General features: G+C 44.2%; 1 protein-coding gene across 3 annotated transcripts in view; it reads right to left on the reverse strand.

Moving 5' to 3' along the window:
* The window catches only part of LEMD3 (LEM domain containing 3), a 58,058-nt gene extending 33,135 nt beyond the window's left edge, over nt 1–24,923 (reverse strand). For 2 of the 3 annotated variants that reach the window (XR_011322608.1, XM_069773511.1), the window contains exon 1: nt 23,332–24,923. Coding sequence is in view for 2 of the 3 variants with exons in the window: in XM_069773511.1 (XP_069629612.1) it covers nt 23,332–24,868 (1,537 nt within the window). In the remaining variant the exon portion in view is untranslated. The remainder of the gene's footprint in view (nt 1–23,331) is intronic. The other variant, XM_069773512.1, reaches the window with a different exon arrangement.
* Nucleotides 24,924–27,973: the final 3,050 nt, after the last annotated feature.

The following is a 27,973-nucleotide window of genomic DNA, read 5'->3' on the forward strand; positions in this document are numbered from 1 at the left end:
CATGAAATCCCTCTGAAGTTAGTGATTTTATGGCAAGTTAACCAGTAGGTGAGATACATTTTATATAAGAAGTTAATATAGTTTAGGATGCTTCATGCCTTAACAGCCAAGTATGTTAAATGCAACTGCAGCAATTTATCAGCTGCATATGCAATTAACAACTGTTAATCAATCTGCATCTATTTACCACATAACCTTGATTAACTTGAGTTAATAAGGCCACTCCTTAACTACTTCAGTAATTCCTCTGTTCTGAATCCACCCTCTCTTTTGTCCAGGATCTAAGCTCTTAGCAAATCCTCCCACTTGCTCCAGCCACAGATGTTAAAGTTTTCATCTACTCCACCACATTTAAGGTATTTCAATATATTACGTCAACATTATTGGTTCAAAAGGTTTCCTGAGAGTTCATACAATAGATAAGTATAGTTTTAAGGTAACAAGTTCTTGTTCTACCAAACTAAGCATTAATTTAGTAACTAATTACTGAGTTTCTTATGTGAAGCTATCATACTTCCCAGGCTCCTCCTCAAAAAGGGTTCAAGACCTCTACCATAGAGCAACAATTACCAGCCTTGAAAGTAGTCTATCAAGCTCATGTTTTTATGACCTTCAAAGAACAAGTTCTCATCTACTTATACTATAAAGCTAAAAACTATCAAGAGCATTTTCTAAAACAGGAATCTCCTGACTGATGTCCCAGGGGCTCTTCTCTCGTGGTTAGCCAACCAACCAACAACCACATCCACTGCCCTCAAAAAAGGAGGGATGCAACAAACTACCTGGACATGGCAATTTCATTATCCATTAGAACTCCCCAGACAGCACCAAAACTGAGAGAAGCATGGCAGTTTTACTTGGCCACACATGAATACTAGCTGCAGGATAAAAAAGCAAGAGTATTCTCATGGAAGAAAAACCTCAAAAACTTGACAAAGGTAACTGTACCAACTCGCCTGAAATACTATAATAGCTAAACATTTTGCATGAAAGTTTGATACACTGGGAGAAGAGCTTTATTCCTGGTAAGGTGTAATGATAATAGGATTCTTTGGCCAGATCTGGAAGGAAACAAAAGGTAAACATACTAAGGGTCATCATCTTCACATGAAACTTGATTGCAGAACAGGAAGGGATATGCAGTTTAAATTCCATTTTTAATAACTGATCTTACTTAAATGCTAGTTAATCAAGAACAAGACGATAAGATTACCAAAAAGCCTGCAAAAGAAATCAAAGCAGCATGCAAATATTGTTCTGGTTAACTGAAAAGACTACTAATGACCCTTAGAAGTAACTAATTTACACATGTTACTGTTGGGACAAGCTGTAAATGTTGACAGCTTACTAGAATTCCTCAGAATGGCAGAACTGGTCAGTTTCAAGTAACAAAAAGTCACCAATACAAAGCTAAGGCTCACAGCACAGCTCCAAAGCATTCCAACCAGAACCATCAACACAAATGCATGTAACAAGCCATCTCACAGAGATGCTCAACTTTAGGAATACAAGCACAGTCAGTGTCAACATACAAGGTTAATTTTCACAAGACTACAGAAGCTTTCATCTTTAAAGTAACAATAAAACCACCCACCACCACCACCCATTTTCCTCCCTAATACATTGGTAACAATTATTTACAAGGGTTTAGTTTTCTTCAGCAAGACAAGCAGGAAGCACAAAGTGGGATTTCTCTTTTTCAAAGCATGGTTTAACAGACATGAAGTTGCAGTCTAATTGCAGACATTCATGAGCACACAAGTCAGCTTTTATAGAGCCTTACTAGTACAAGTTCCAAAGACTGACATAGCTTCACAGGCAGTCATACCTAGAAAGAAGACATGCACAAATAAAAATACCCTTGCTTAGGATATAAGCTAGAACCGTATCACTAACACGGTACCAAAATAAGGGATCCAGTTACCTTCCGCTCACCAAATTAGGATGCCAAAAGGTAGCTAGCTAATCCTTCCACTACTGCTATCTCCTAGATGCTGTGGTTCTTTGCCCTGAACAGTGTTGCCATTCTTGCAGTTTCAGTATTCAATACACTTCAACAGATAACATCAGAACTGAAGCATGAAGGAACAGTCCCACCAGGACAAACCAGGATTCAACTAGCCCAGAATCCCACCTCCAGCAGTAGCAAGAAGTTTTACTCTTTTCAGAGACACCTGTCCCTAACCGGAGGGGGGAAATCAACAGAACATAAGTGGCAAAAATCAGTGTCAGAGCGCAAGAATATAAAGTATATGCTGACATTTCAACAGAATATTCTCCCAATCATAAAAAAATTTGCACCTCAGAAGCTTCCCGAGACAGGCAGAAGTGGCTTTCCCCCCCCCAAGTTATCAACTCCAATGTATTTTTCCCTACCAATTTGTCTAGTCCCACATTAACCCCAAGCAAGCTTTTAACTTCAGCAACATATGGTCACAGAGTTCTATAACTTAAACGTGCATGTGTGAAAAAAGTTTCTCTGCTTACTCTGAACTTGCCACTTGTTAACTTGAGAAACTCCTTCTTGTATTAGAGGAGACAGTGAGTAATCAGACCCTATTCACCCTCTCCATAATCCTCATGCCTTTACTTCATTCCTCAGTCTCTCCTTTGGTCCTCACTCTTCCACACTTGAATCCTATTCCTCCTTGCTATGAAAGCCATGCTATGCTTTTGATCATATTGCTACTCTCTGAACCTTTTTGTAGCTCTGCTATGAGCTTTCTGAGGTTGGAGACCAGAACTGGACACTATTCAAAATAAAGGAGCACCATGGATTATTAGTGCCATACTGATACTCTCAAATATATCCTCTCATATATACTTTGTTCTCAATTCCTCTCCTAAAAAATAGAAAATCCTACCATTGTGTTTCCTTCTTGACCACTACAGAGTATTAAGCTAACATTTTAACAGAATCATTGTAATGCCATAATCTATTTCTGAACGTACAGATAATTTGATTTTATAAACAAAAAAGCAACTTTCCAATGCAACTTCAAGGAGCTGCAAAGCCACAGCTGCAGAAACAAGAATGATCCCAATTAACCTGTAAGCACTTAATTTTTCAATGTGGTGATACCAAAAATGCCAAATACCATCCACACAAGGATTCAGAGACTGTACACTGCAACACACACTTCCAAGTTAGCAACTTGGAATCAGAATCAAGATGTTCCTCCCTACAAACAGAAAAGTACTTTTCTCCTCACCACCCACCATGCCACAAGCAGACTAATCCCAAAACAGAAGCAGTATTTTTTCCAAAATTTGTCCTGTAAAGTTGTGTTCAGTAAGTGGATAACCTAATACTTTCCATTAGAAATTTTTCTTTGTCAAAAAAAAAAATTAGCTGGATAATGTATTGTTAACAGCAGAAGCAACAATACTGGAAGCACTGCTATCCAAAATGGGCCTTTAGCCCAGCTTTTTTCTACACAACCTTGGAAACAAGTTCTCAATAATTTTACAATCCAGGTACTTTTAACATCAACAATCAGATCTGTAACTTTTTTCTGTAAGTTTGGGGTCAAGTAATGATTCCACCCAGTGACATACTGTGTATGTGTCGAGGACAATTCTAACATGCTGTCTCTTAAAGCTCCTAAACCTTAAAATGCCAGAAAAAAAAAAACAAAAACAAAAACAAAAACAAATAAGTTATTACAGGAAATAAATTATTCCAGAGGTTCATCTTTCAAACAGCTTAAATAAAATAATCCTGCCTTTATTCTCCTCTTTGCAATTACTCAACACTAAAAACAAATGAGCAGCTTTGCATGACCTCCATCTCCAGATTATGCTAATTCAGGTAGAAGCCACTTTGAACCAGTAGGCTAAATCTCTGTGCTTTGATACTAAGACACCAAGTCATATGTCAAGCTGAGCAATTCCTTCACTACAGATCTTCTTTGTGTGCTTTGGAAAAAGTTTTTATATTTCTAAATCAGTACACCATTACAGTTTGAATAGTCCTTGGCCATACCAATTTTGAAGGGCAGCACAATCTACCATAGGGATTTGAGAATTCTAAAAACACCTGAATCTTTCCTTAACATCAAGTTAGTTTTTCAACTGCCCCAGTTTAGAGAGCTTTTAATGCTCATTCTTCCCCAGTATCATGTGAATTCATTCTGTTTGTCAATAGGTGATATAAGCATTGATGATATAACCAAATTATTTCATAATCTCTTTTTTGACAAAACCCACCTCTAAAAGAATTAAAACTATCATATTTAGGATAAATATTTCAGTTCAGACATTTTCTATCAGCCCTGAAAATATCAGTCTTCATTATTGTAAGTAAAAGGGTAAGAAATACCAGAATTTCTCTTTGGAGCTCTTCACTGCTTCTTAAAAAACCTCTCCACGTTTTAGCTGCATCACCCTTTCTAAAAATGCTTAAATCTACTCCTGCCTATTTAAATACTGGTTAGAATAGACCTGAATGTTGAAAGATGCTCTTAAGAGTCATGTCAATTCAGTCCATATTTAAGAAGAGACACTAGAGTTTTGGGAGAGCTTCTCATCAGATTATTCAGTTTCACTAGGATAAAAATACTTGTTTCATTCTAGTACCTGTATTAATGACTGAAAACCTAGAATAAGTTTTGTGCTTAAAAGATTAAAGTAACATTTTAATCTGTGTAGTGCCTGTAGATATCCCAGTACTGTGAAACTGAAAGAATAGTTAGTTCTAAGTCAGTTCTTCAGAACATCACCTTTTCTAAGCAAAAAGCCTTATAAAATAAATCTAGAACTGAAAGTTGCTAAAACATCAGAGCTGACTTCAGAAGAAGTTTTCACTATATTATTGCCACATTCACTCCATGAATACTGCTGCCAGCTAGAATCTACCGCATCAAAGTGCCCATTTCAAACAGAGCTGATACCTCAAACACCTGCAATTAATAACAGAGAGACTGCCTTTCCTTCTTTCTGGCCTCCCATTTCCTAAAGATCACCATCAACCATAGCAAGACTCAGGGAAGAAAAAAAAACACCTACAGAGCTATAGTACAGACACTGCTTGTTCCAAAAGCAAGAATGTGCAACCTGCCTGTACATATGAAAAAAAACATGGAAGTTCACTTTTTCTACTAGCAGACCCTGTGAAAATAACTGTATGCAACAGATGAAGGAACAAGCAAACGAGCCCAAACAAGAACCGATGCAGCCACACCAAGAAACAGAACACGCTTCAGAACACCACTATTGGCAAGAAAACAAAACTGCATTTTAATTCCCCAACTCCAGGGAAATTAACCAGACAGATTAAGAAATTTGGGCAGAAAAGAAAAGGCTCAGGCAGTGGGGGGTGTCATCAGAAGTAGCAAGTGCCAGTTACCAAACACTCCAGACTGTACTTCCAGTGGCTACACCTACCCAGGAACTGGTCTTCACCCCAAATTCTCTCTCCCCTATGCCTCCATTAATCTCAGTGAAGCATACTCAGTACAAGAGCACACTTAGGCAAGAGCACATTAAGCTGCTTGGTTATTTACAAAATCATTTTTCATTATCTGTATTTGGGGAAAGGTAAAACAATTCTTACAATGAAGTATCCTCTTCTCCAGTTTTATTTCTACTAGTGTAAGGAAATGGTTTATAGCAACGGAATTTGCACACAGCCCCTTTTACATTATATTACAAAACATTACATTTCAATGAAGAAACAGCTGTCTGTGTTCTATTAGGAAAAATGGCTCAGAAGTGCATTTGCCATGCATTGTACAATTAGGTAATATTACATTCCTTGCACACACATACACACAGTCTCCATTATAGGCTAGTGTTTAAGTGTTTTTTCTTAAAAAAAGAAAAAACCCAACACACTAAGACTGCTTTTATCAGCAGTTGCAAAACATCACCAGGAGAAATGTAAGACTAAAGACACCTACCCACATTTTACAATGGGCAGCGAACACCTTCACTTGCAAGAGAACTGGAATAGGCTTCTGAAATAGCTCTTCTCCCTTCTTCTGTGCTCCTTCCCAAATATTTTAGGTTCTTATACTTTAAGGTCAAAAAACACCCATGACTTCAATAAATGAACACAAAGAAAAAAACCTCACAAAGATATTCAGAAGCAGGGGAAACTCCACCTTGAAAATATGGCAACACCAGCAGCTCCATGTTAAATTAGGAAGTGGTCTGCTTTCCTCAAACTCCAAAGTTGAAGATGGAAAACAAACTCATAAAGCAACTGTTATTAAAACACAGAAGGTTTAAGAATCAATGTGGATCTGCAATTAAATATTAAATCTACTGTCATTGCCATGGGGCCCAGGCTGGACAGAAACACTCCTGTGATCTCGTACAAGCAGGAAGGATTCCTGTGAAAATACCCACTTATAACCTCTCCTTCCAGGCAGACTTCAGTTACAAAGTATTAGCAATATACTATAATAGCACAAACAGTTTACAGCATCCAAAGATAACATTCAAATGGAGAACACTAACAGGAGAACTCTTAAGAGAGACCCTCAATCATGACAGCAAATGCACTAACAAAGTCAAGATAAAGATCACATAGTGATTTTTTCATACTTAAAACTGGGCTTCTGCTGTGCCTCTGTCCTTTTAACCATTCAGCGCACATTGGTCTATCACTGCTTGCTGCACTAAGAGCAGGAGAACTGCCGAACAATGATCTATACAAAGCCTGAACAGGGCAATAAAACTCTGAAAATAGGTGCCCTAGTGTATCCTAAGGAGAAAAAAGAGCTTACTCTATGCAAGACATACAGAGGTAGCTGCTAGCAGGTCTCCTGTCATGACAAAGATGAGCTTTCACAGAGGAAGCAGCAGCCAGCTTACCACAAGTATCCATATTAGCTAAATAGAAGAAGGAAAACTGCCCACCACACATAGCAGAAGTTTGCAGAGCTCAAAACCAGGATAAGCGCAGCAGTAATTCAAGACATAACACCAGTTGACTGGAAGTGAGTAAAAGCAGGCAGTATTCAGTGACTTCCATTTTTACTCAGCTGGACTAAGACTCTGAAGAATTGGCTAACCTTCCAGGCTGTCCATCATAGCAGCTGCATTTGTTTGATAGCAGAAACTGGCTGGTTCAAATCAGAATTATTATCTGAAGGGAACAACTGGACTACCACACAGCCATACATCACCATTATCCTTATATACATGCCTTGCCATGGCTCCTATACTCAGCTGAAGAGGCTGCTGAACCAAGGCTTCCAATATTGTTATCATAATTGTTTATTAATTAAACAGGTTATGCCTATTAGTTAAAGGGTTACATCATCAACTCGTGGATTAAGCTGACGAATCTTCTAGCAGTACTGTGTGCACTTCTCCTGAGCCAGGTGGATCTAGAGAGGATAAAGAACCTATCTTGGCAAGAAACTCATCTGCTGTACAGAAACAGCAAAAAAAGAGAATGGAAAGGAAGAACAAGTGACTCTTGCTGAGATCTCAAACACCGGGGACAATAAAATCTTACCACACCATTGACTATTTGTAGATACATGAAAACTCTGTAGTATGTAAGTCACTACTACTTAGTAGTACAAAGCTAGTTGCTTGCACAAAACAAGATCTGAACTCTCCTTCCTCAAACCATTTATGTCATGCTTAAGGAAGTATAGCTGGCCATATAGCTAGTAGTTTGATGCCAGGGTTTGTGTAAGAAGCTCAGTACATTCCCGTCTCCTGAATGGCAAAGGACATCACATGCTAATTCATTCCCTTACAGAAGGGATAGGCAGACCCTGTTTGGCCTTTGGTCCTCAAATCACCAGGACCAGGGGTGCTACTTTCATGTGATTTCCCTCCACAGTTTGCTCTCCCTCCAAAGGAATTAGTTTAATACTACACATCCTATAGAGAGGAATAAAACAAGTCTGGATTTAACATCCCATTGGTTTTTTCCCCCTACTTCATGTGCACTTGTATTCAATCTGCACATTTTTGTTGTTAGTTCATAAGCAGCAACTTTAGCTGAAGGTCAAGAGAAAGAATACAGTAAAGTTATAAATCAAAAAATGCATTAGCCATTGCATTATGCAATTCCAAAGTACACAGACACATTAGCGCTCAATGTAAACAAGCTAAAAAAAAGCATCTACAGCGTTTCTGCAGGGAGTACCACCTTTGATGGAAGTCAAACTTTGAACAGACACCGGTCATAATACACCTAGGATCACCAAGTCAGACTGTGCATATACACCTGCCCATTCTAAATGAATGAGCTCTCAGGAGTACTTAAAAGGCTGGTATTTCTGGTTTTCAGTGAGAAATGAAAAACAACTAGCTCAAAGGACACTGTACAGACAGTACAACAGTATGGCTCTTTCAGATGTTCTCAACACACCGTTTTATTTTTTTTCCTAAGTTTATAGCAAACACATGTTCATTTTGATATTATTCACAAAATATGAAGTACCCAAACATGAATATGTCCTTTAGATACAGCTCAGATTACCCATTTCCCACAGTGATTTAGGAACACCTTTATCCAAAACTGCTTTTGCGTAAGCAGTACTTCACATGCTTACAGATAAGAGAAACAAAACCCAAAAACAAGTACTGAGACTAGTTCCTTCTCCAGAAGGAAACCTTCACCTCTAACCTCATTTTGTCAGGTAGACGAAGTCTCCCCAAGACAGCACAAAGTTCCTTTGACGAAAAAAAAAAAAAAAGAGGAAAAACACACACCTTTCCAGCTTTTTCCTTGAAACACACTATGCCTTTTACCTCCAGAAGCTTCCTTGGATCATACAACAGGTGCAAACCAATACAAAACCAGACTAAGATGAACCTGACATCACACTCTCCTCTTCAAGATCCCACCAAGGAATTTCATAAATCATTTTCTGTTATTTACAAAGTAACAGTAAACTCTTTCCAAGGAATTTGCAAGAATGAGAAACTGCACAAGCAAGACTGCCAGACAGGCCCCTCCCCAATAATTCGGTTTGACTGTGGATTTCCATAGCCTGAATGAGGCCTCTCAGGGGTTTGTCACACATGCACCCCCCAGTCTGTCACTCAAAAAAATTAACAAATACCCTCTTTGGTGGTCTGAAGCATACACCTGAAAAAGAACAAACAGCCCACTGAACTTTTAGATATAGGTCAAATGCCAGAGACGAACAGAAAATTTCATGATGAATGTTTTACCATTTCCCAGAAAATATCCTGCAAATTAAAAAAAAACCAAACCACCACACACCACAACCAAGAGCTGTTTCAGGCAATACTAATACAAAAAACAAACAAAGCAAAAAAACCCAACCAAACCACACAACTACCTTTTGATATTTGAAATCCCTCATTCACAGTAAATGCTCCATTGCTCAATATCTATTGACAGGTTTCAGATTAGTTCTAGCTAGACTTTTGCTCTGTATGACCAACAAAATCTAAACATTCAGATAAAAATTTGTTTGATGAAGTTGTGCTGTGAGATACAGGAACACTGGACATGAGGGGTTCATGTTGGGCAGCTTGATGATACTGAACAGACTCTGGGATAAGTATTATTGAATGAGTGTGCTGTGGAATGTTTTATTGTATAACTACATAGTGAGATGACAAGTATTGAGGGGACAGATGGTTAAGGTGAGTGGCTTTGATACACAGCCTATTGAAAACATCCAAAAGCTAACATAAGCGGTTATGAATTTAATGGACAGTCTGAGGCTTCTCCACTAAGCAATTCAGAGATTTAATTGACTTTCAAAGAAACTCTTTTCTGCGGAGAAAAGGAAAATTAAGATCCAGATGTGGCCTTAAAAGTCTAGTCTGGAGTAACACTACATTTATCCAACTCATCCCAGCAGTCCTCTCATGATGAAGTTCAGTTGACTACCTAGCAGGGACAGGCTGATGCCACGTTTACCCAAGACACCATGAGTTCAAGTATAATTAAGTTTCTTGTACTTTTTCAACACAGAAAAGGTTAAGGGGATTTGACCTGTATATAAGCCCTGTATTAAGACTTAATTGAATAAAGCCAGTGTGAAGAAAGTCTTGGTATGTATATAAAAAAATATTTTCTAACAAGCCACCTTCCAATTTTTAATTAAGCAAATGGCCTTCTCTAAGACAGAGGAAAAACTGGCCTAGCAATTGGTTTACAATTCTTCATTTATGAACAGACCTATTTCTTACTTACCCACTACAGCATCACTAGAATTCAATGGATCTTGTAGATTACTTACTAAGTTTTAATGCCACTTAAATTCAATGTTAGACCTCTCTTTTTAAGTCCCTACCTCTTCTCCTCCCCACATTAAACAGTCTTCTGTATCAATTCAGTCTGTCACTCCGAGTTCATTTAAACCAGCCAAAGGAATTTAAGACTCTAAAAAGGCAGCTTTATTCAAAATACCTATGTTACAATACAACCCTCAGTAAGCAGAAAATTTGATCCTTTCCTCTGCAAAAAGAAGACTTCATCGCTGCACAACACTAGACATAACAGCACATCTCCTCCAACAAACTAGCCCCAGCAGGCACACCACATTTGCCTGTTTCACATTTAGCATGCATCCACACTCACTTGCTCCTTACCCTCTCACCCTCCACAGTAGACTGCAAACACACAGCAGAGGAGAGAAACAGCACTAAATAGCATTGTGGATAGTATAGGACTCAACATCAGATGTTATAAACTGGAGCAAACCTTCTACACAGAAGGAACCTATACGAGACCAGCTTTAAGTTGTGCAGCGGTTCTTCGATCTGTCCTTGCATCCATCAGTATGCTGCTTTCCATCAGTAACACCACTCCTTTTCCAAGTTTTTCTAAATCAGAATTCCTCAGTGGACAGAAGCCATCATGGTTATTTTGATCAGTGGCAGAGTTACACCATGACCTCATTTATTACAACCACAGCAAAGGCACTGCCACCTTCTCCCACAACTCTACACCTACCAGCAACAACAGTAGGAGCCAAGAACGGAAGAGCAAAGACAAAGACACTACTACTGAAGTTCTTAGCAAACATGCGAGTCCCCTGAAAAATCACTTTTTCTTCTTAATATAGCTTGATTTCACAATCCTTCAACCAGTCAACTTACTCCCCTCAACCTACCACAAATCACAACAGAAAACTAATTTTACCAGAGAATACAAATGCCTAGAAGAATTTTAAAGGTGTAAGGAATATATGCCTCATGATTACACTGGACTCTGTGCTTCTCCACAGCACTGGAACAGCACTTTCGTCAACAAAAACTGACGTACTTGCTTAATTTACTTGCCTAAGCTTTTCTGTTAAGTGACCAAACAACTTTCTCAAACAGCAGCTCTGGCCTGTTCACACGTTCATGCTATTTCTGAAGCAGAAGTCTAGAAGCATGACAGGGATCTGTTGGGTATGATGCTAGCACTCCTGCCAGCTGTCCTGGGTTCAGCTGGGATAGAGTTAATTTTTACAGGAACCTGGGAGGTGGGGGGCATAGCCGGGGCAGCTGACCTGAACTGGCCAAGGAGCTATTCCATACCATGTGCCATCATGCTCAGTATATAAATGGGGAGCGGGCTGGGGGGTGGTCTCGACTTTTCGGTGGGGGAAGTGGCGGAGCGTCGGGTCCCGGGTGGTGAGCAGTTGCACTGTGCATCGCTCTTTTTGTATACTTTTTCATTAGTACCGTTGTTGTTGTTGCAATTTCTTTGTGTTGTTCCAGTAAACTGCCTTTATCTCAACCCTCGAGGTTCCAGGTTTGGTTTTTTTTTTCTCTCCTCCGTCTTCCCCCCATCCCACCGGAGGGGGGCGGGAGGAGTGAGCGAGCGGCCGCGTGGTCCTTTGTTACCGGCTGGGCTGAAACCACGACAGTCCTTTTTGGCGCCCAACGTGGGGCACGAAGGGTTGAGATAACGACCGATCTGGCCAGAGCGTGTTGAAACAAATTTGTCATACGCATTTCTTATACTAGATAAATAGATGTTAGTCACAATGTTGATTCAGCTGTTTACATGGTGGCGTTTTGTAAGTTCTTATATGCTTTATGTATTGCCTGTAGTTGCGTATCTCATCTCTGGGAGAGTGATTGGGATTATCATTTTGCTGTACTGGGCAATGTCGACTTGTGAAATGATTACATCACTGGTCATGAGGTTAAGCTGTTATCTGTATGAGGCAGTGATATCATTTCCAGACTTTGGGCACCTTCTGTCGGATTTTATTGGTAATTACACCCAACCCATGGGGAAGTCAGGGGGGGATACTTCCCCCCATCCGTTCCCCTCCCTTTTCTCTTTCCAACTAATTACAACAGTTTTCGAGAATTTTGAATATCCTTGGGATGCGCAAGCCTGTGTGCTGTTAGTGCTATGCCTCCTGACTATGTTTCAGGTCTTGTCTAGGGCTACAAAGAGGCTCTTTAAGAGTACCACCCAGAGATCTGTCCCAAAGCTGGATATTCATGGGTGGCACGGCGTGTGGGAGGATGTGGGCAGGTATCTAGAGAACTTCTCACCTCCAGTGACTTGGAAGTTCACTCCCAAACAACTGCAGAACCCTCATGAAGTGATAGAATTTTTGAAAGGAAAATGCTGTGGCTATCCCAGAGACACACAACTCACTACACTGTGCTGGGCCCTGGCCGGTATCTACCAAACCCTGCTTGATACTATGCAGCACCCCCAGGGGGAAAAGGGGGAAAAGATGGAAAACAAGACAACATGCACCGTGGCTGCCCCAACCCCGACAACATGCACCGTGGCTGCCCCAACCCCGACAACATGCACCGTGGCCGCCCCTACCACGACAACAGGTACCATGGCTGCCCCTACCCCAGTGACAGATACTGCCACTAAACCAGAGAACCAACCTGTGCCAGTATCAGTTGCCCCTGTACAGAAAAAGAAACACACAAAGAAATCAGTTCGCTCAGTGAGAGATGAAGATGAACCAGGGTCATCGCAAGAACAGGAGGAAGAGGCAGAACCTGAAATAATTACCCGATCTCTATCCCTGAGTGAGTTGCGTGACATGCGAAAAGATTTTAGCCGCCACCCAGGTGAGCACATTGTTACCTGGCTGCTCCGATGCTGGGATAATGGGGCTAGTAGTGTGGAATTAGAGGGTAAGGAAGCCAAGCAGTTGGGATCTCTGTCTAGAGAAGGGGGTATCGACAAGGCGATTGGGAGAAAAACACAAGTCCTCAGCCTCTGGAGGCGACTTCTGTTAGGTGTAAAGGAAAGATACCCTTTCAGGGATGAAGTTACATGTCACCAAGGCAAGTGGACCACCATGGAGAGAGGTATCCAGTACCTGAGGGAATTAGCCGTGCTGGAGGTGATTTATAATGATCCAGAAAATGCGCAGTCACCCACAGATCCAGATGAAGTCCAATGCACACAACCGATGTGGCGGAAGTTTCTACGAAGTGCACCACCAACCTATGCCAACTCATTGGCAGTAATGTCCTGGAAAGAAGGCTATGGACAAACGGTGGATGAATTGGCTGTCCAACTCCGGCAATATGAAGGAAGTCTCTCTTCCTCCCTACGGGCCTGTGTCTCAGCTGTAGAGGAATTGTCCCGAGAGTTCCAGCAATTCAAAGTAGATATGTCCTCCTCCTCACCTGTACAGGCCCACATCGCAGTTATTGGGAGTAAGCGTTCCTCTGCCCAAGAGAGAGGAGAGAGAAAGTACACACGACGGGCTAACCTGTGGTTTTACCTGCGTGACCATGGAGAGGACATGAGGAAGTGGGATGGAAAACCTACCTCAGTCTTGGATTCACGGGTACGGGAGTTGCGAGAAAAAGCAACCAGAAAAGAAGATTCTTCTTGGAAAACTGCTGCTCCAGTTTCCCGTGAGCAGTCCCCCGGGCGCAGTAGATGGGCCGATCTCATTTCTGATCCTCTTGAAGGGACTTCTGATTCACATGTGCAAAAAGTGGGTAACAGATATTCTAACCAGGATTAGAGGGGCCCTGCCTCCAGCCAGGTGGAGGAGAGGGACAACCGAGTCTACTGGACAGTGTGGATTCGATGGCCTGGCACGTCAGACCCACAGGAATATAAGGCTCTAGTAGACACTGGTGCACAATGTACCCTAATGCCATCAAGTTATAAAGGGGCAGAACCCATCTGTATCTCTGGTGTGACAGGGGGATCCCAAGAGCTAACCGTATTGGAAGCCGAAATGAGTCTAACCGGGAATGAGTGGCATAAACACCCCATTGCAACTGGCCCAGAGGCCCCGTGCATCCTTGGTATAGATTATCTCAGAAGGGGGTATTTCAAGGACCCAAAAGGGTACCGTTGGGCCTTTGGTATAGCTGCATTGGAGACGGAGGAGATTGAACAGCTGTCTACCCTGCCTGGTCTCTCCCAGGACCCTTCGGTTGTGGGGTTGCTGAAGGTTGAAGAACAACAGGTGCCAATTGCTACCACGACGGTGCACCAGCGGCAATATCGCACCAACCGAGACTCCCTGATCCCCATCCATAAGCTGATTTGCCAATTGGAGAGCCAAGGAGTGATCAGCAAGACTCACTCACCCTTTAGTAGTCCCATATGGCCCGTGCGGAAATCTAATGGGGATTGGAGACTAACAGTAGATTATCGTGGGCTGAATGAAGTCACGCCACCGCTGAGCGCTGCTGTGCCAGATATGTTAGAGCTTCAATATGAACTGGAATCAAAGACAGCTAAGTGGTATGCCACAATTGACATTGCTAATGCATTTTTCTCCATTCCTTTGGCAGCGGAGTGCAGGCCACAGTTTGCTTTCACTTGGAGGGGTGTCCAGTACACCTGGAATCGACTGCCCCAGGGGTGGAAACACAGCCCCACTATTTGCCATGGACTGATCCAGACTGCACTAGAAAAAGGTGAAGCTCCAGAGCACCTGCAATATATTGATGACATCATCATATGGGGCAGCACGGCAGAAGAAGTTTTTGAGAAAGGGAAGAAAATAATCCAAATCCTTTTGAAGGCTGGCTTTGCCATAAAAGAAAGTAAGGTCAAGGGACCTGCGCAGGAGATCCAGTTCTTAGGAGTAAAATGGCAAGACGGGCGTCGTCAGATCCCTGCGGACGTGATCAACAAAATAGCAGCTATGTCCTCACCGACTACTAAAAAGGAAACACAGGCTTTCTTAGGTGTTGTGGGCTTTTGCAGAATGCATATTCCAAATTACAGTCAAATTGTAAGTCCTCTCTACCAAGTTACCCGGAAGAAGAACGATTTTAAATGGGGGCCTGAGCAACGACAAGCCTTTGAACAAATTAAGCGGGAGATTGTTCATGCAGTAGCTCTTGGGCCAGTCCGGACAGGACCAGATGTTAAAAATGTGCTCTACACTGCAGCTGGGGAGAATGGCCCTACCTGGAGCCTTTGGCAGAAAGCACCTGGAGAGACCCGAGGCCGACCCCTGGGGTTTTGGAGTCGGGGATATCGAGGATCCGAGGCTCGCTATACTCCAACTGAAAAAGAGATATTGGCAGCATATGAAGGAGTTCGAGCCGCTTCAGAAGTGGTTGGTACTGAAACACAGCTCTTCTTAGCACCCTGACTGCCAGTGCTGGGCTGGATGTTCAAAGGGAAAGTTTCCTCTACACATCACGCGACTGATGCCACGTGGAATAAGTGGATTGCACTGATCACACAACGGGCTCGCATAGGAAACCCCAGTCGCCCAGGAATTTTAGAAGTGATCACGGACTGGCCAGAAGACAAAGACTTTGGAATGTTGCCAGAGGAGGAGGTGACACGGGCTGAAGAGGCCTCGCTGTATAATAAACTGCCAGAAAATGAGAGGCAATATGCCCTGTTCACTGATGGGTCCTGTCGCATCGTGGGAAAACATCGGAGGTGGAAGGCTGCTGTATGGAGTCCTACACGACTAGTTGCAGAAACTGCTGAAGGAGAAGGTGAATCGAGTCAGTTTGCGGAGGTGAAAGCCATCCAGCTAGCATTAGATATTGCTGAAAGAGAAAAGTGGCCAGTGCTCTATCTCTATACTGACTCATGGATGGTGGCAAATGCCCTATGGGGGTGGCTACAGCAATGGAAGAAGGGCAACTGGCAACGCAGAGGTAAACCCATTTGGGCTGCCGCACTGTGGCAAGATATCGCTGTTCGGATAGAGAAGCTAGTGGTAAAAGTACGTCATGTAGATGCTCATGTACCCAAGAGTCGGGCCACTGAAGAACATCAAAACAATCAGCAGGCAGATCAGGCCACCAAGATTGAAGTGTCTCAGGTGGACCTGGACTGGCAACGTAGGGGTGAGCTATTTATGGCTCGGTGGGCCCACGATACCTCAGGCCATCAGGGGAGAGATGCAACATATAGATGGGCTCGAGATCGAGGGGTGGACTTGACCATGGACACTATCGCACAGGTCATCCACGAATGTGAAACATGTGCCGCAATTAAGCAAGCCAAGCGGCAAAAACCCCTGTCGCATGGGGGGCGATGGCTGAAATATAAACAGTGGGAGGCCTGGCAGATTGACTATATCACACTCCCACGAACACGCCAAGGCAAGTGCCATGTGCTTACAATGGTGGAAGCAACCACTGGATGGCTGGAAACATACCCTGTGTCCCATGCCACTGCCCAGAACACTATCCTGGGCCTTGAAGAGAAAATTTTATGGCAACACGGCACCCCAGAAAGAATCGAGTCGGACAACGGGACTCACTTCCGAAACAACCTCGTAGATACCTGGGCCAAAGAACACGGCATTGAGTGGGTATATCACATCCCTTATCACGCACCGGCCTCCGGAAAAATCGAACGATACAACGGACTGCTGAAAACCACATTGAGAGCGATGGGGGGTGGGACTTTCAAACATTGGGATACACATTTAACAAAAGCCACCTGGTTAGTTAATACTAGAGGATCCGCCAATCGGGCTGGCCCCGCCCAACCAAGACTTCCACATACTGTAGAAGGCGATAAAGTCCCTGTAGTGCGCATGAGGAGTATGTTAGGAAAGACAGTCTGGGTTAGTCCTCCCTCAAGCAGAGGCAAACCCATTCAAGGGGTTGTTTTTGCTCAGGGACCTGGGTACACCTGGTGGGTGATGCAGAAGGATGGGGAAGTTCGATGTGTACCTCAGGGAGATTTGATTTTGGGAGAGAATAGCCAGTGAATTGGGCTGTATGATACCTAACTGCTAAATACCCTGCCAATGCATGTCATTGTATCTATAGTGTCTATATGCCATATCAAGGGTATTACTGTAAGAATTACCCAAATGACTGCGGGATGGACTTTGAAACTAAGCCAAGTACAACAGCAACAGAACTTGAACTGACACCCAGCAATTTCCTCAAGATCAACATCCTCGACCTGCAGAACAAGGGCGTGAGTTGCACCAAATGTACTAGCCACAAGTTCCAGAGGCAGCATACAACAACCCACCATCTCACACCATCTCTCTTATCCTGAAGAACTGTTACAACAGATGGAGCCCCAAAGTCATGGACTAAATAAAATCAATGGACACATTAGAGGAATAGCCCATACGCTAAAGGAATACCATTCGCGTGTGTGTGTGTGTGCGGGGGGACGATGGGGACGGACGCAAGTCCATATACTTATATATATAAGACAAGGAAGTGGTAGTGGTCGATTGGAAAATGTAAGATCTGGGCATGATGTAGATGGTATAGAATAAGGGGTGGATAATGTCCTGGGTTCAGCTGGGATAGAGTTAATTTTTACAGGAACCTGGGAGGTGGGGGGCATAGCCGGGGCAGCTGACCTGAACTGGCCAAGGAGCTATTCCATACCATGTGACATCATGCTCAGTATATAAAGGGGGAGCGGGCCGGGGGGTGGGCTCTTCTTTTCGGTGGGGGAAGTGGCAGAGCGTCGGGTCCCGGGTGGTGAGCAGTTGCACTGTGCATCACTCTTTTTGTATACTTTTTCATTAGTACCGTTGTTGTTGTTGCAATTTCTTTGTGTTGTTCCAGTAAACTGCCTTTATCTCAACCCTCGAGGTTCCAGGTTTGGTTTTTTTTTCCTCTCCTCCGTCTTCCCCCCATCCCACCGGAGGGGGGCGGGAGGAGTGAGCGAGCGGCCGCGTGGTCCTTTGTTACCGGCTGGGCTGAAACCACGACACCAGCTTAGCTGGGTTAGCAGTCAAGCCAAAGTTTTGCGACCTACTACTCCCAGATGAAACACAGATGTCAACAGGAGTTAAATGTAAATGATTTTTTTCGAAACACAATTGGTCCCCAGGAATAGCAAGACTGCAGGCCTGATTCTCCTCTGGTACTGGGATACTTTATTAAACAGTGCAAAGCGGGGCTCCTACAATGCTAAATTTAAGTCCTTGGGTATCGTGGGCTCTTCCTTAACATCCATTATCACTGTATGCATCTGTCCTAAGCAGAAAGAAGTCTGCATTGCACTTGAAGAACACTATTAGAGTTGGCAGAGGTTCTTAATGGAAGAAACACAAGTTTGCTTTCCCACTCCTTTCTAATCTGCAATGCTTTATAAACATGGAAAAGCTGCAACCAGATCTGCTTTCAGATCCTAGATCACCTTTAACTTTCTCAGATCAGAAACCGAATTTTCTTTTGAGAAAACTACCATGTGCTATGGAATGGAGTGCAAACTTTCCATTAGTTTTTGATACCTAGCAAAAACAGATCCTGCCAGAGCTCTTCTGCATCCCTGCTCCCCAGGCAAGCAATTTTAGTTCCAATTTCCCATGACTTACTTCACAAAAAAGCATAGCCTACAACAGGAACATTGAAAAAAGGTCATTGTAAGAATATCTAAAGTCATGGCATAAGGAAAGTTTTGTACAGATCTGCAAACAGCAGCACATTTAAGGTATGAATGCCAAGTTAGTTAGTTCTAAATATTCTGAACAAAGTACCAAACACCGCTATTTCCCTAAAAACAGGAATTCTGAAGTTGCGTAATTTTTGGTTCAAATACTGATGAGCAATTTTCATTATTTATACTTTATACTACAGATCTGCTGCAAAGGCAAACAGACTGTTTATTATCCTTTAGGAAGGACTTGAAGTTGTCAGCTAAGGTGAACTATTTCACACTATGTAACAATTATTTGGACTTTCCTGGGTACAGGTCTCGGCTAAGTTTGTTCCACACTTTTAAGAGTTATTTCTGATATACCATAAGGAAGACTAGAGTTCAAAAAGGTCAAGAATCCTACAGAAATTTAACTATTCTGCCTGGCTTTACCTTACAAAGGCAGCCTAGGGGTTTTTTTGATCTACTGATCTTGATCCAAAACTTACCAAACCACAGAAGTGAGACCAGCTACAAGAGAGATTAGTCTTTAAGATGTACATCAGGATTTTCTTTTGTATCACCTAGATGAGAAATACTTGCTGACTAGAGTTTAAAGCAATGTACAGAAAGTGAAACAGAGCTATATGCTAACATGCCGATAGAAGAAGTTGTTATATTGTCAAATACAAGTCAGAGTATCACTTGCAAAGCACAAGCAACATTAATAGCCACACAACAAAGGAACTCTCCAAATCTTTTAATTTTGCTTCCTCCCTTTACTATCTTCTCTTCTATAAATATTTCTTATCCAGAATTCATTTTCTTCCATTGAAGCCAACACTGTCAAGAAGATAGACTCTCCTGAGAAAGTGATCTTAGAAGGCAAGTAGATTTGTAACAGTTATCTGTGAAATACCACAGCACCTTAATAGTAATTTGCAGGCCCGTGAGCGCAACAGTCATCTTCTTGTCTTTCATACAGCAAGTCTAACTTCTTAACAATGAAACACCCTGCATAAAATTCCATAGAAGTTTTAACACCTGAGAGATTTAAAAATCGAGAACAAAGGAACATCAATGGAATAGAATTAAACTCTTAGAATTGTGATTTGCATAAGCTTCCACTTGCAATATACACGACTGCTAAGTCTGCCTGAATTAACATTTCAAAAACACAAGTAGTAGCAAATATAGTAAGGATTATCCTCCTAGCAGTTGTTTTGTAACAAGTATCATAGAAAGACAGAAACTACTAGCAAGAGATGTCACTTTCAAAAGCCTCTCCTAATAAGATTTTAAACAAGACCTACCTAAAGTTTAAAGATTACTTTTTGTTGGTGGTGGTTTTTCACAAATCATCTACTCCCCAGGCAAAGTACTGGAGCAGAAACAGTGAGAGTAACTTAAAAACAACCTATTTCAGATCACAACCTTAAACGTAGTACTAGTGCCCTCATCTTTCAGAAAGTAAACAAGACCTGAAAGCAACATCTACTGATTCGATATCGTTAACAACTTTCCATGAAAAATAACTTTAGAACTAACTCCCAGGAGCAGCTACCTGAGATACTCACAATAACATTACAAAACAAACCCAATTAAGTTGGAAGAGATACCCAACTCTTCAGGGTCTGAAGAACCCTAAGGAAGTAGACTAAAGTCAAACCTACCATTTTCCTGACAAAATATTATGCTGGCTTGGCAAGAAGTTGAGAGAATTCCATGGTATTTTGAAGGCAGGTACAAGCAAAACATGCTTTACAGCCAGAGCCTCATGAATGAGGTTACCAGCATCAAGCCCACCCCCCCCACCATGACCTTTCTTTTCATATACAACACTGTCAGAGATAGCAAGCACGATGTGCGCCTATGCATTAGTTCGTCTTTTATGTAAACTTAAAAAGTAGTTTAATATCAACAGTTTAAGATGCTTTAGGAAAAGCCCCATAGATATTTATCTGCATTTTAGACAGCTAAATGCATAAAAACCTTACCTCAAGTGACCATATGTAGGTTAGATACAGAAGAATTAGCCCAATTCTGATTTGCCTTTGAAAATTTTATGCCGCATGTGCAGAAAAACTAAAGGACTTCATAGCTATTTCAGAGCTCTGAGTAAGAAATCATTTGAACATTATGCATGATATAAGCAACAATCCTCTTCTGAATCTTCTCATCTATATTATTTTACCTGGCCTAAATTCAGCCCCAACACCTAGTTTTAAGCCTCCCCCATTACACGCACCTCCTCCTTCTCGGATTACAGCCTGACAAATACTGTAAATGCCGAGATTGGGTGTACAAAAGACAGGGTTCTTTCCCTTCCCAGTAGCAATCAGTCTTTATTGGCCTGTCTTGTCTGTTCTTGCCTGATCTACAGACCTACCATATTTTTGTTGCATATGCCCATTTGAGGAGTAAGAATTTAGTGAGCACGTGCTGAGCGTATGGGCAAGGTAATTCCCTGCTCATTCCCACATTACTTAGAAGCAGCCTGCTCCTCTTCCTATCAAAGAAGCTAGCCACAAATCCTGCTGTTTGCTTCTTCCAATGGGTACTATTCCCGCTGTTCCCATTTGTTACGTTGCAAAGCCCAGGGCTGTGACAAAGGAGGACAGATGAAACGTGAGTGCCACTGACAGAACAAATCTTCAGGAAATTCACTTTCAGGAGCTCCACTGAAAACAGAACAATTAAGAACAGGCCAAGAACTGGCTTAACTGGACTACCAAGCAACACTGGGCTACCAGACCATTGGCTGGGCAGCCTAGCCCAAGCAAAACAGCAGAAGAGAACAATTTTCCCTGTATATCAGTTCCAGCTGGGTTAGCTTTTTAAGAGCAACATACTCAACACAGTGATCCCACATGCTCTATAGGGAAGTTCACACATTCAAAACCAAGTCTTCTTCCAAGACAAAAAGTTCAGAGTGGCCTTCTTTCCACAGTATTGCTATCTGCATAGCTGAGACATTCAGCTTCATCAATCAGCATGGCAGGCGAGTTTTAACTCAACCACTGAATTTGACAGTCAGAAAGTTTACCCCAGCAGGCTGACAGACATACCTTCTGCCCTATTAAAATCATCAGATTTTAAGACTAGGGAGAAAAATATCTAATAAATGTTTGTAGAATTACACAGCTTATACATAAATTTTCTTATGTACTGATGTCTCTAGCAGCTATGGCCAGAAGTTAACCACAGAATATGAGTATGAGTAGTCCCAACAGACACACTACACTGTATCTAATTTTAGCCCACCTGCATATGTTCACTGCCTTCCCAAAAACCAAGACTAAACAGTAGTTAAGAGCCACGTGGACAGCTATGAAACCACTGCAAATATTTAAGTCCTTGCTGCTATTGTCCTTCCTAAACACTAAATCCTTTACTCCCCCCCGCAAAAAAGCACAAAACAGAATTAAGAACTCATCTGCTACCATAATGTAATGAATAACGTTCGAATGGGAGGGGAAAAAAAAAAAAAAAACAGCCCACACTGCTATTTCTGCCCTGTAACATCTAGCAGATCCCAATCTAGCAGCAGGATCACTCCTTACAAGGCACTGTATACATGCCCACACACAAGTACATAAATCCACTACTATCTATACAAAGAAATACATGCACGTGCATACACCCTAAACGCCTTCCTCAACTATTTCAAGAAAAATGCACATCCCCAAGGACATTCTAATGCTCTCACGTCCCAAAATTAGCTTTTTGCATAATTTTCATTGCTCCTGATGAGCAATTAAGATAGTAATGGCATGATTTTTCTTTCTGATGTTAGAATCTCCACTGTCCATTTCAGAGCAGCCAAGAATTGAATTAGCATGAATCACCACCCTTAGGTGGTACGTTTCCATTTTCGTATGCTTTGTGACTAGAAGATGGTAGTTTCTAAAACCATTCCAAGAAGTCACTTTCACATATTAAAGAAGCTCCCAAGTAATTCAGGATTTAAAAAAGAATCAAATTCAAACTAACGCACAACAGTATTTCATGTATAAAAACATACTCTCAACTAAATTTAGAAAAGAGTACTTATTGGAAAAGAACACACAATAGGTCCAGCATTCACTGCACAAAGTTCGTTGTAGTGTGTAACATCATCACAACCTAGCATCCTTTTCAAGCCTCAGTACACATAAATTAAAACAATCTGCTTTATTACCAAACAACTACAGTCAAATCTTAGCCCTGCAGAAATCCCAGGTATCTAGATGTGCATTAATTACTTCTGTGAGACCGGCATAAAGCCTTAACTCTTCAATTCTGTATTAACCATATATCTGCTGTATTGAACAGAACACATAAAATTGCGTTTTGAAGAAAACATGCTAGAAAACAAGGTATCAACAGATTACGGCAGGGAATGCCAGGATTTGAGTTTATCCTCAAATGTCTTGCAAGCTCATTATACCAGCTGGCAAGGTATAATACTTAAGGAGAGACAAGTTCTCTGCACTCCATCCTACGTAGAAAGATTATACCAAGGTGGAACCCAGAATTGCTCGGTAAGGGATGTCTGGGAACGCAAAGGTGAATTAACAGTTGTATATCCAGTTGCAGAAAGAAACTGCTCTTACCCTTCACCTAATACTTACTGTTGGCTCCCACATCCTCAGCTACTCCAGAACCTCTCATTCTCAGGTATGTGAATCCCAGTATCAGAAAGAACAAGCATGCAGCAGTTAAGAGGAACATGGACAGGTAATGTGCACTGAAGCCTCCAGTGGTGGATACCTCCTCTCTTTTGAACTGTTGGAGAAGCTCCTCCTCGGGCTCTGAGAGATTCTTCTTGTAGGTGTTTTTCAGGTAGGTATGATTTGAACCCGTATGATTGGAGTGGTTGAGTCTAAGGGAGGAGGTGGTTCCACCCGGGGGAAGGCTGTTGGTAGCTGAATAGATCCTGGATTCGACATTATAGCTACCGGCAGCACCGCCGAGAACGTGATTATTGGTCGCTTTCCTAACGGTGCCTGGAGGGTCAGTGATTTTACCGCTGTCCACCTCCGTGAGCGGCGGTGGCAGCAACAACACCGGAGGGGATTTCTTAGGTAGGCCGATGCGGTATCTGGGGCTGGGAGGACCAGAGTCCACATTTTCACATCCTCCTCCTCCGCCTCCCCCCGCCGCCGCCGCCTCCTCCTCCTCCCGATTCCTGCCCCTGTCTAGACTCCCGGCAGCCGCCGCCGCCCTGTCATTCGTTACGACTACAGCAGCACCGCAGCCTCCGCCAGCCCTTTCTTGGCCCGTCTCCATCACGCCAGCGCCGGCTGCAGCGCATTTGCCTGTTATGAATGGAGCAGGCGACTTGCTGAGGCTCCGTCTGGGCCGGCGAACCGCCGCCTCCTCCTTCGGTACCTGCTGCCTGGCCCCCGCCGCCTCCTCCTCCTCCTCCTCCGAGTCGGAGTACTTGTCCCTGCCGCCGCCGCCGTAGGGGAGGAGCCGGTTACCGTTCACGGTCCGGTTCTTCCACCGCTGCTGCTCGCTCTCCGCCTCCTCCTCCTCCTCTTCGTCGTCCTCCTCCCCGCCTTCCTCGTCGCCGTCCCCGGGCCCCCTCACGCCCTGAGCCGCCGCCGCCGCTCTCCTGGCCGCCGCCCCCCACCAGGCGCTGGGCTTCCGCCTGGCCGCCTCCTCCGGGGGGGAGCCGCTACTCACGCCGCCGGCGCCGTGGGGGGCGGCGGGCCTCGGGCCGCGGAAGAGGGGTGAAGCCCGCTCCCTCCGGCCGCCGGCGCCGGCCTGGCTCCGGGGGCTGGTTTCCACATCCGACTCGTCCGAGCTGAAGCCCAGCAGCACTTTGCCGCCCGCGGCGGGGGCTGCCGCGCGGCTCCGGCCGCTCCCGGCGGCGGCCCCGGGGAGGTAGGGGTGCTCGGCGCCCACCAGCCGCGCACCCGCGCCCGGGGCCGCCCGCCCGGGGCCGCCGCCGCCCGGCGCCGCTCCGGCCGCCGTGTTATTGTTGTTGCTGTTCCGGGTCTTGCTGGCGCCGCCGCGGGCCCCGGCCCGCTCGTCCTCGCGCAGCTTCTTCAGCTTCTTCAGGTAGACGGGCCGGGTGCTCTCGGTGACCGGCCCCGGGGAGAAGCCGAAGCGCCTCAGCTCCGAGAAGAGCTCCTCGTCCGTGAGCTGCGCGGCCGCCGCCATTTTCCGCTCGCCCCGCCGCCGCGGCGTTTCCTACCCACGCGCCGCGCCGCGCTCCCCGCCGGAACTGACGCGTGCGCACTCGGCTGTGGCCTAGACCTGCCTGTCACCCCGCGGGCGCCGCCCGACGGGGCCGGGCGGGGGGCGGGGGAGGCGGGGCCTGGCGCGGCGGCGGGAGCGGGCGCGGCGGCGGCGGCCGCACGTACCCCCGGCGGGCCGGGGAGCCGGAGCGAGGGGCGAGGCGGATCCAGTCAGAAAGGCGCTGTAAACAGGCGTGGGGAGGCGGCCGCTCGCCGAACGCCCCGTTACCTGCGGACAGACGGCAGGGCGAAGCGTCGGACCGGGCGCCAGACAGCACCCTGTGGTCACAGAGCCGGCCTGACGGTTCGGCCTGAGGGGAGCCGAAGGGCCCGCGGCCCGCCTCGCCCGGGCCCGGGCCCACGGTGGCAGGCGGTGGGCTCGCTTCCAGCCGTGCGCTGGCTCGTTTTTCTCCCCCACGACGGTCCGGCATCGGGGCATCACGGCGGCGAGGGTCGGACGGGGAAAGCGTAGCGGCGTGAACGCTCTGGGGAGCTGCAGCCCCGCTGGCAGCGGCTGAGCGCCGCCCTCGTCAAGTCTGCAGCGGCCTGGGCTGTTTTGCTCTTTTCTTTGGGAAAATACAGCCTTTGAAATGCACTGTAGTTGAAACTGTCTGCCTAGCTATATACAGAAACGCGTGCTTGTCAAAGGGGTTGTGCCAATATAAAGGAGGTGTCATACTGGCGTTTCTCAGAGCGTGAGGTGTGCGCTGGCACTTCTGAATTGGCCCTTTGGCCACGGGACCTCATGTGGAGGCTTCAAAATCTTCTGACCTCTGCGTTCCCATCCACCCCAAATGACAAAACCCTGGGTTTATCTACTGCTTATCACATCATAAATGCAGGAGGCTGAGTCTCCATTTTGACCTAACTCTGACTGGCCTTACAACACCATGCGCAGAAGTGGTCCAGAAACAAGATCCAGCTGCGGTACTTTCCCCCTCCCAGTCTGCTGCAGTGAGGGTATTATGGATGTGCCCCGCTGATGTCAAATCTGAAGTTGCTAATCTTGTTATTGAGGGACATTTGCAGAGCAGGAGTTACGGTAGCTGTGAGGCAGCCACATGCCAAATATCGAGCCAAGGCTACAGAGCTAGAAGAGTGGCTTGAAGCCATCTTTTGTCATGACGGTGGTGATGATGATGATGATGAATGGTGAAGATTAACTCTGGTACCCCACCCTCCATTTCTGACCAAGCACACCTGGGAATGCAGAACCCATGCTGTTGCTCATCTAAGCCTCCTTTAACACAACTCTGCAGAGGCTGAGAAACACTAGACAAGCATCTGTATTACTGGTGCACTCTACATGGCTCCACTGTGCACAGCCTCCTCCTTGCTTCCCTGGCACAGGAGCCATTTCACGGACAGCAGTATTGTGCACTGGAGCAATGCACAGAACTCCAGCTGTAAGGAAGATTACACTAGATATGAACTCCATTGCACATCCAACAGCTCACATAAATGTGCCCGCTGTGACCTATCTTCCAATCTATAGTAGCTAATTGATATCCCAAATGCCATGAGAAACGTTTCCGACTTTCCTTCTCCTCACTGAGACGCAACCCACAGCTTCCACCAGCTGTCTGGAATACATGTTGGGATACGCCTCTCCACATTCGGTGCTTGCCTCTGGCTGCCTGTGAGACTGGCCAAACCAAGAGCAGTCAGTCCCAGACCAGATACCATTCTGACAAGCACACTCCAGGCTAGTGCCTGCTTGGGCACCTTCCTTCTATTAGAAGAACGTATGCTGTCCTACAAGAGTTGAAGATCCTTACCAATGCAACTCATATGTTCTATCTGTTTATTGCAGCAAGGGCATGAGTCAGTTTACAAAACTGTTTACTTAGCAGCAGGAGGGCAGTAAATACTATAAATTGTTAACAACTGAATCATCTCTGGCAAAACTATCACATGTAGATACACAGAAGAGCTGACTGAAAAGTCTGCATGTTCCCAGTCATGCTTGAAAATCTGCGCGCCAAAATATTTTGAAATGTTTTGGGAATGTGTCTTCTGGTTGATACTGGATTAAGGATACTTCCACTACCAATGCAAAATCTCCACATTCCTTTAATAGTACACATTGGTATCAATAATATCAATGCCTCATTAGTATCAATACCTCCATGTAGGAAATTTTTAAGTAGATACTTTTTAAAGGTAAGTGTTGACTGCAGGGAGTGTGGAGACTGTTCTTGGTCAGGAAAAAAATTGGTTGTTGTTGTTTTTTGAATAAGACATTTTGGGTTATATTTTCCCTCTCATCCTTAAAGGACTGGTGTTCTCGGGAAACTGCCAGTTCTTCCATTGGATGAAAAGGTGTTCTTCGGGAGGTCAGCAACCATACTTCTGTTGACCTCATCGGACCGGGGTTTGAAGTTGTATCTTAATACCTCTTTTACCTTTCCTTCCTGATTCCAAGTCTCTGTGATGTGTATGCATTTTTTTAAGTTCTTAGAATCTATGAGTGACAGTTGCCTTTCTAGGGTTAGCACGTCTCCTACTGCAACTTCCTCTAGCAACTAATGCAATCCGGTCTCTATACAACTCATTGTTGCGTTCCTGAAGCATTTAGAAATCATGAGTCACATCTAAAAGAAATATCATCCCCTTGTAAAACTCACAATATTGTAAATGCTGGTGCCTTTCTATTTACCTTTTGATTTTTGAGCCTTTAGGTACACTCGGATCACATTCACATTCTCTTAGGAATGTGATGTTAATGAATGTGAATGTTAGTGAAGAATAGGAATGTGCTTTTCCTTTCTTTTTTAATAAAAGTGGAGATTGTCACACAGTCACAGAACCCCAGGAACTAGACAGTATGCATAGGAAGAAATCATTCTTCACGATGAAAACAAACTATTAATCTATTTTTTAACACATTTGTTCTGGTTTATCCAGTTGTTTCAAATACTACATGATGAACATGAAATAATTTTCTGCTTATAAAACTGAACGGGCTTTTTACCAACAAAACTAATTTTTAAATACTACAGTTGGGGCCACCATGCTGGTTCTGAAC

The sequence above is a fragment of the Haliaeetus albicilla genome, chromosome 28 (genome assembly GCF_947461875.1).
Source record: "Haliaeetus albicilla chromosome 28, bHalAlb1.1, whole genome shotgun sequence".
NCBI classification, from domain to species: domain Eukaryota; kingdom Metazoa; phylum Chordata; class Aves; order Accipitriformes; family Accipitridae; genus Haliaeetus; species Haliaeetus albicilla.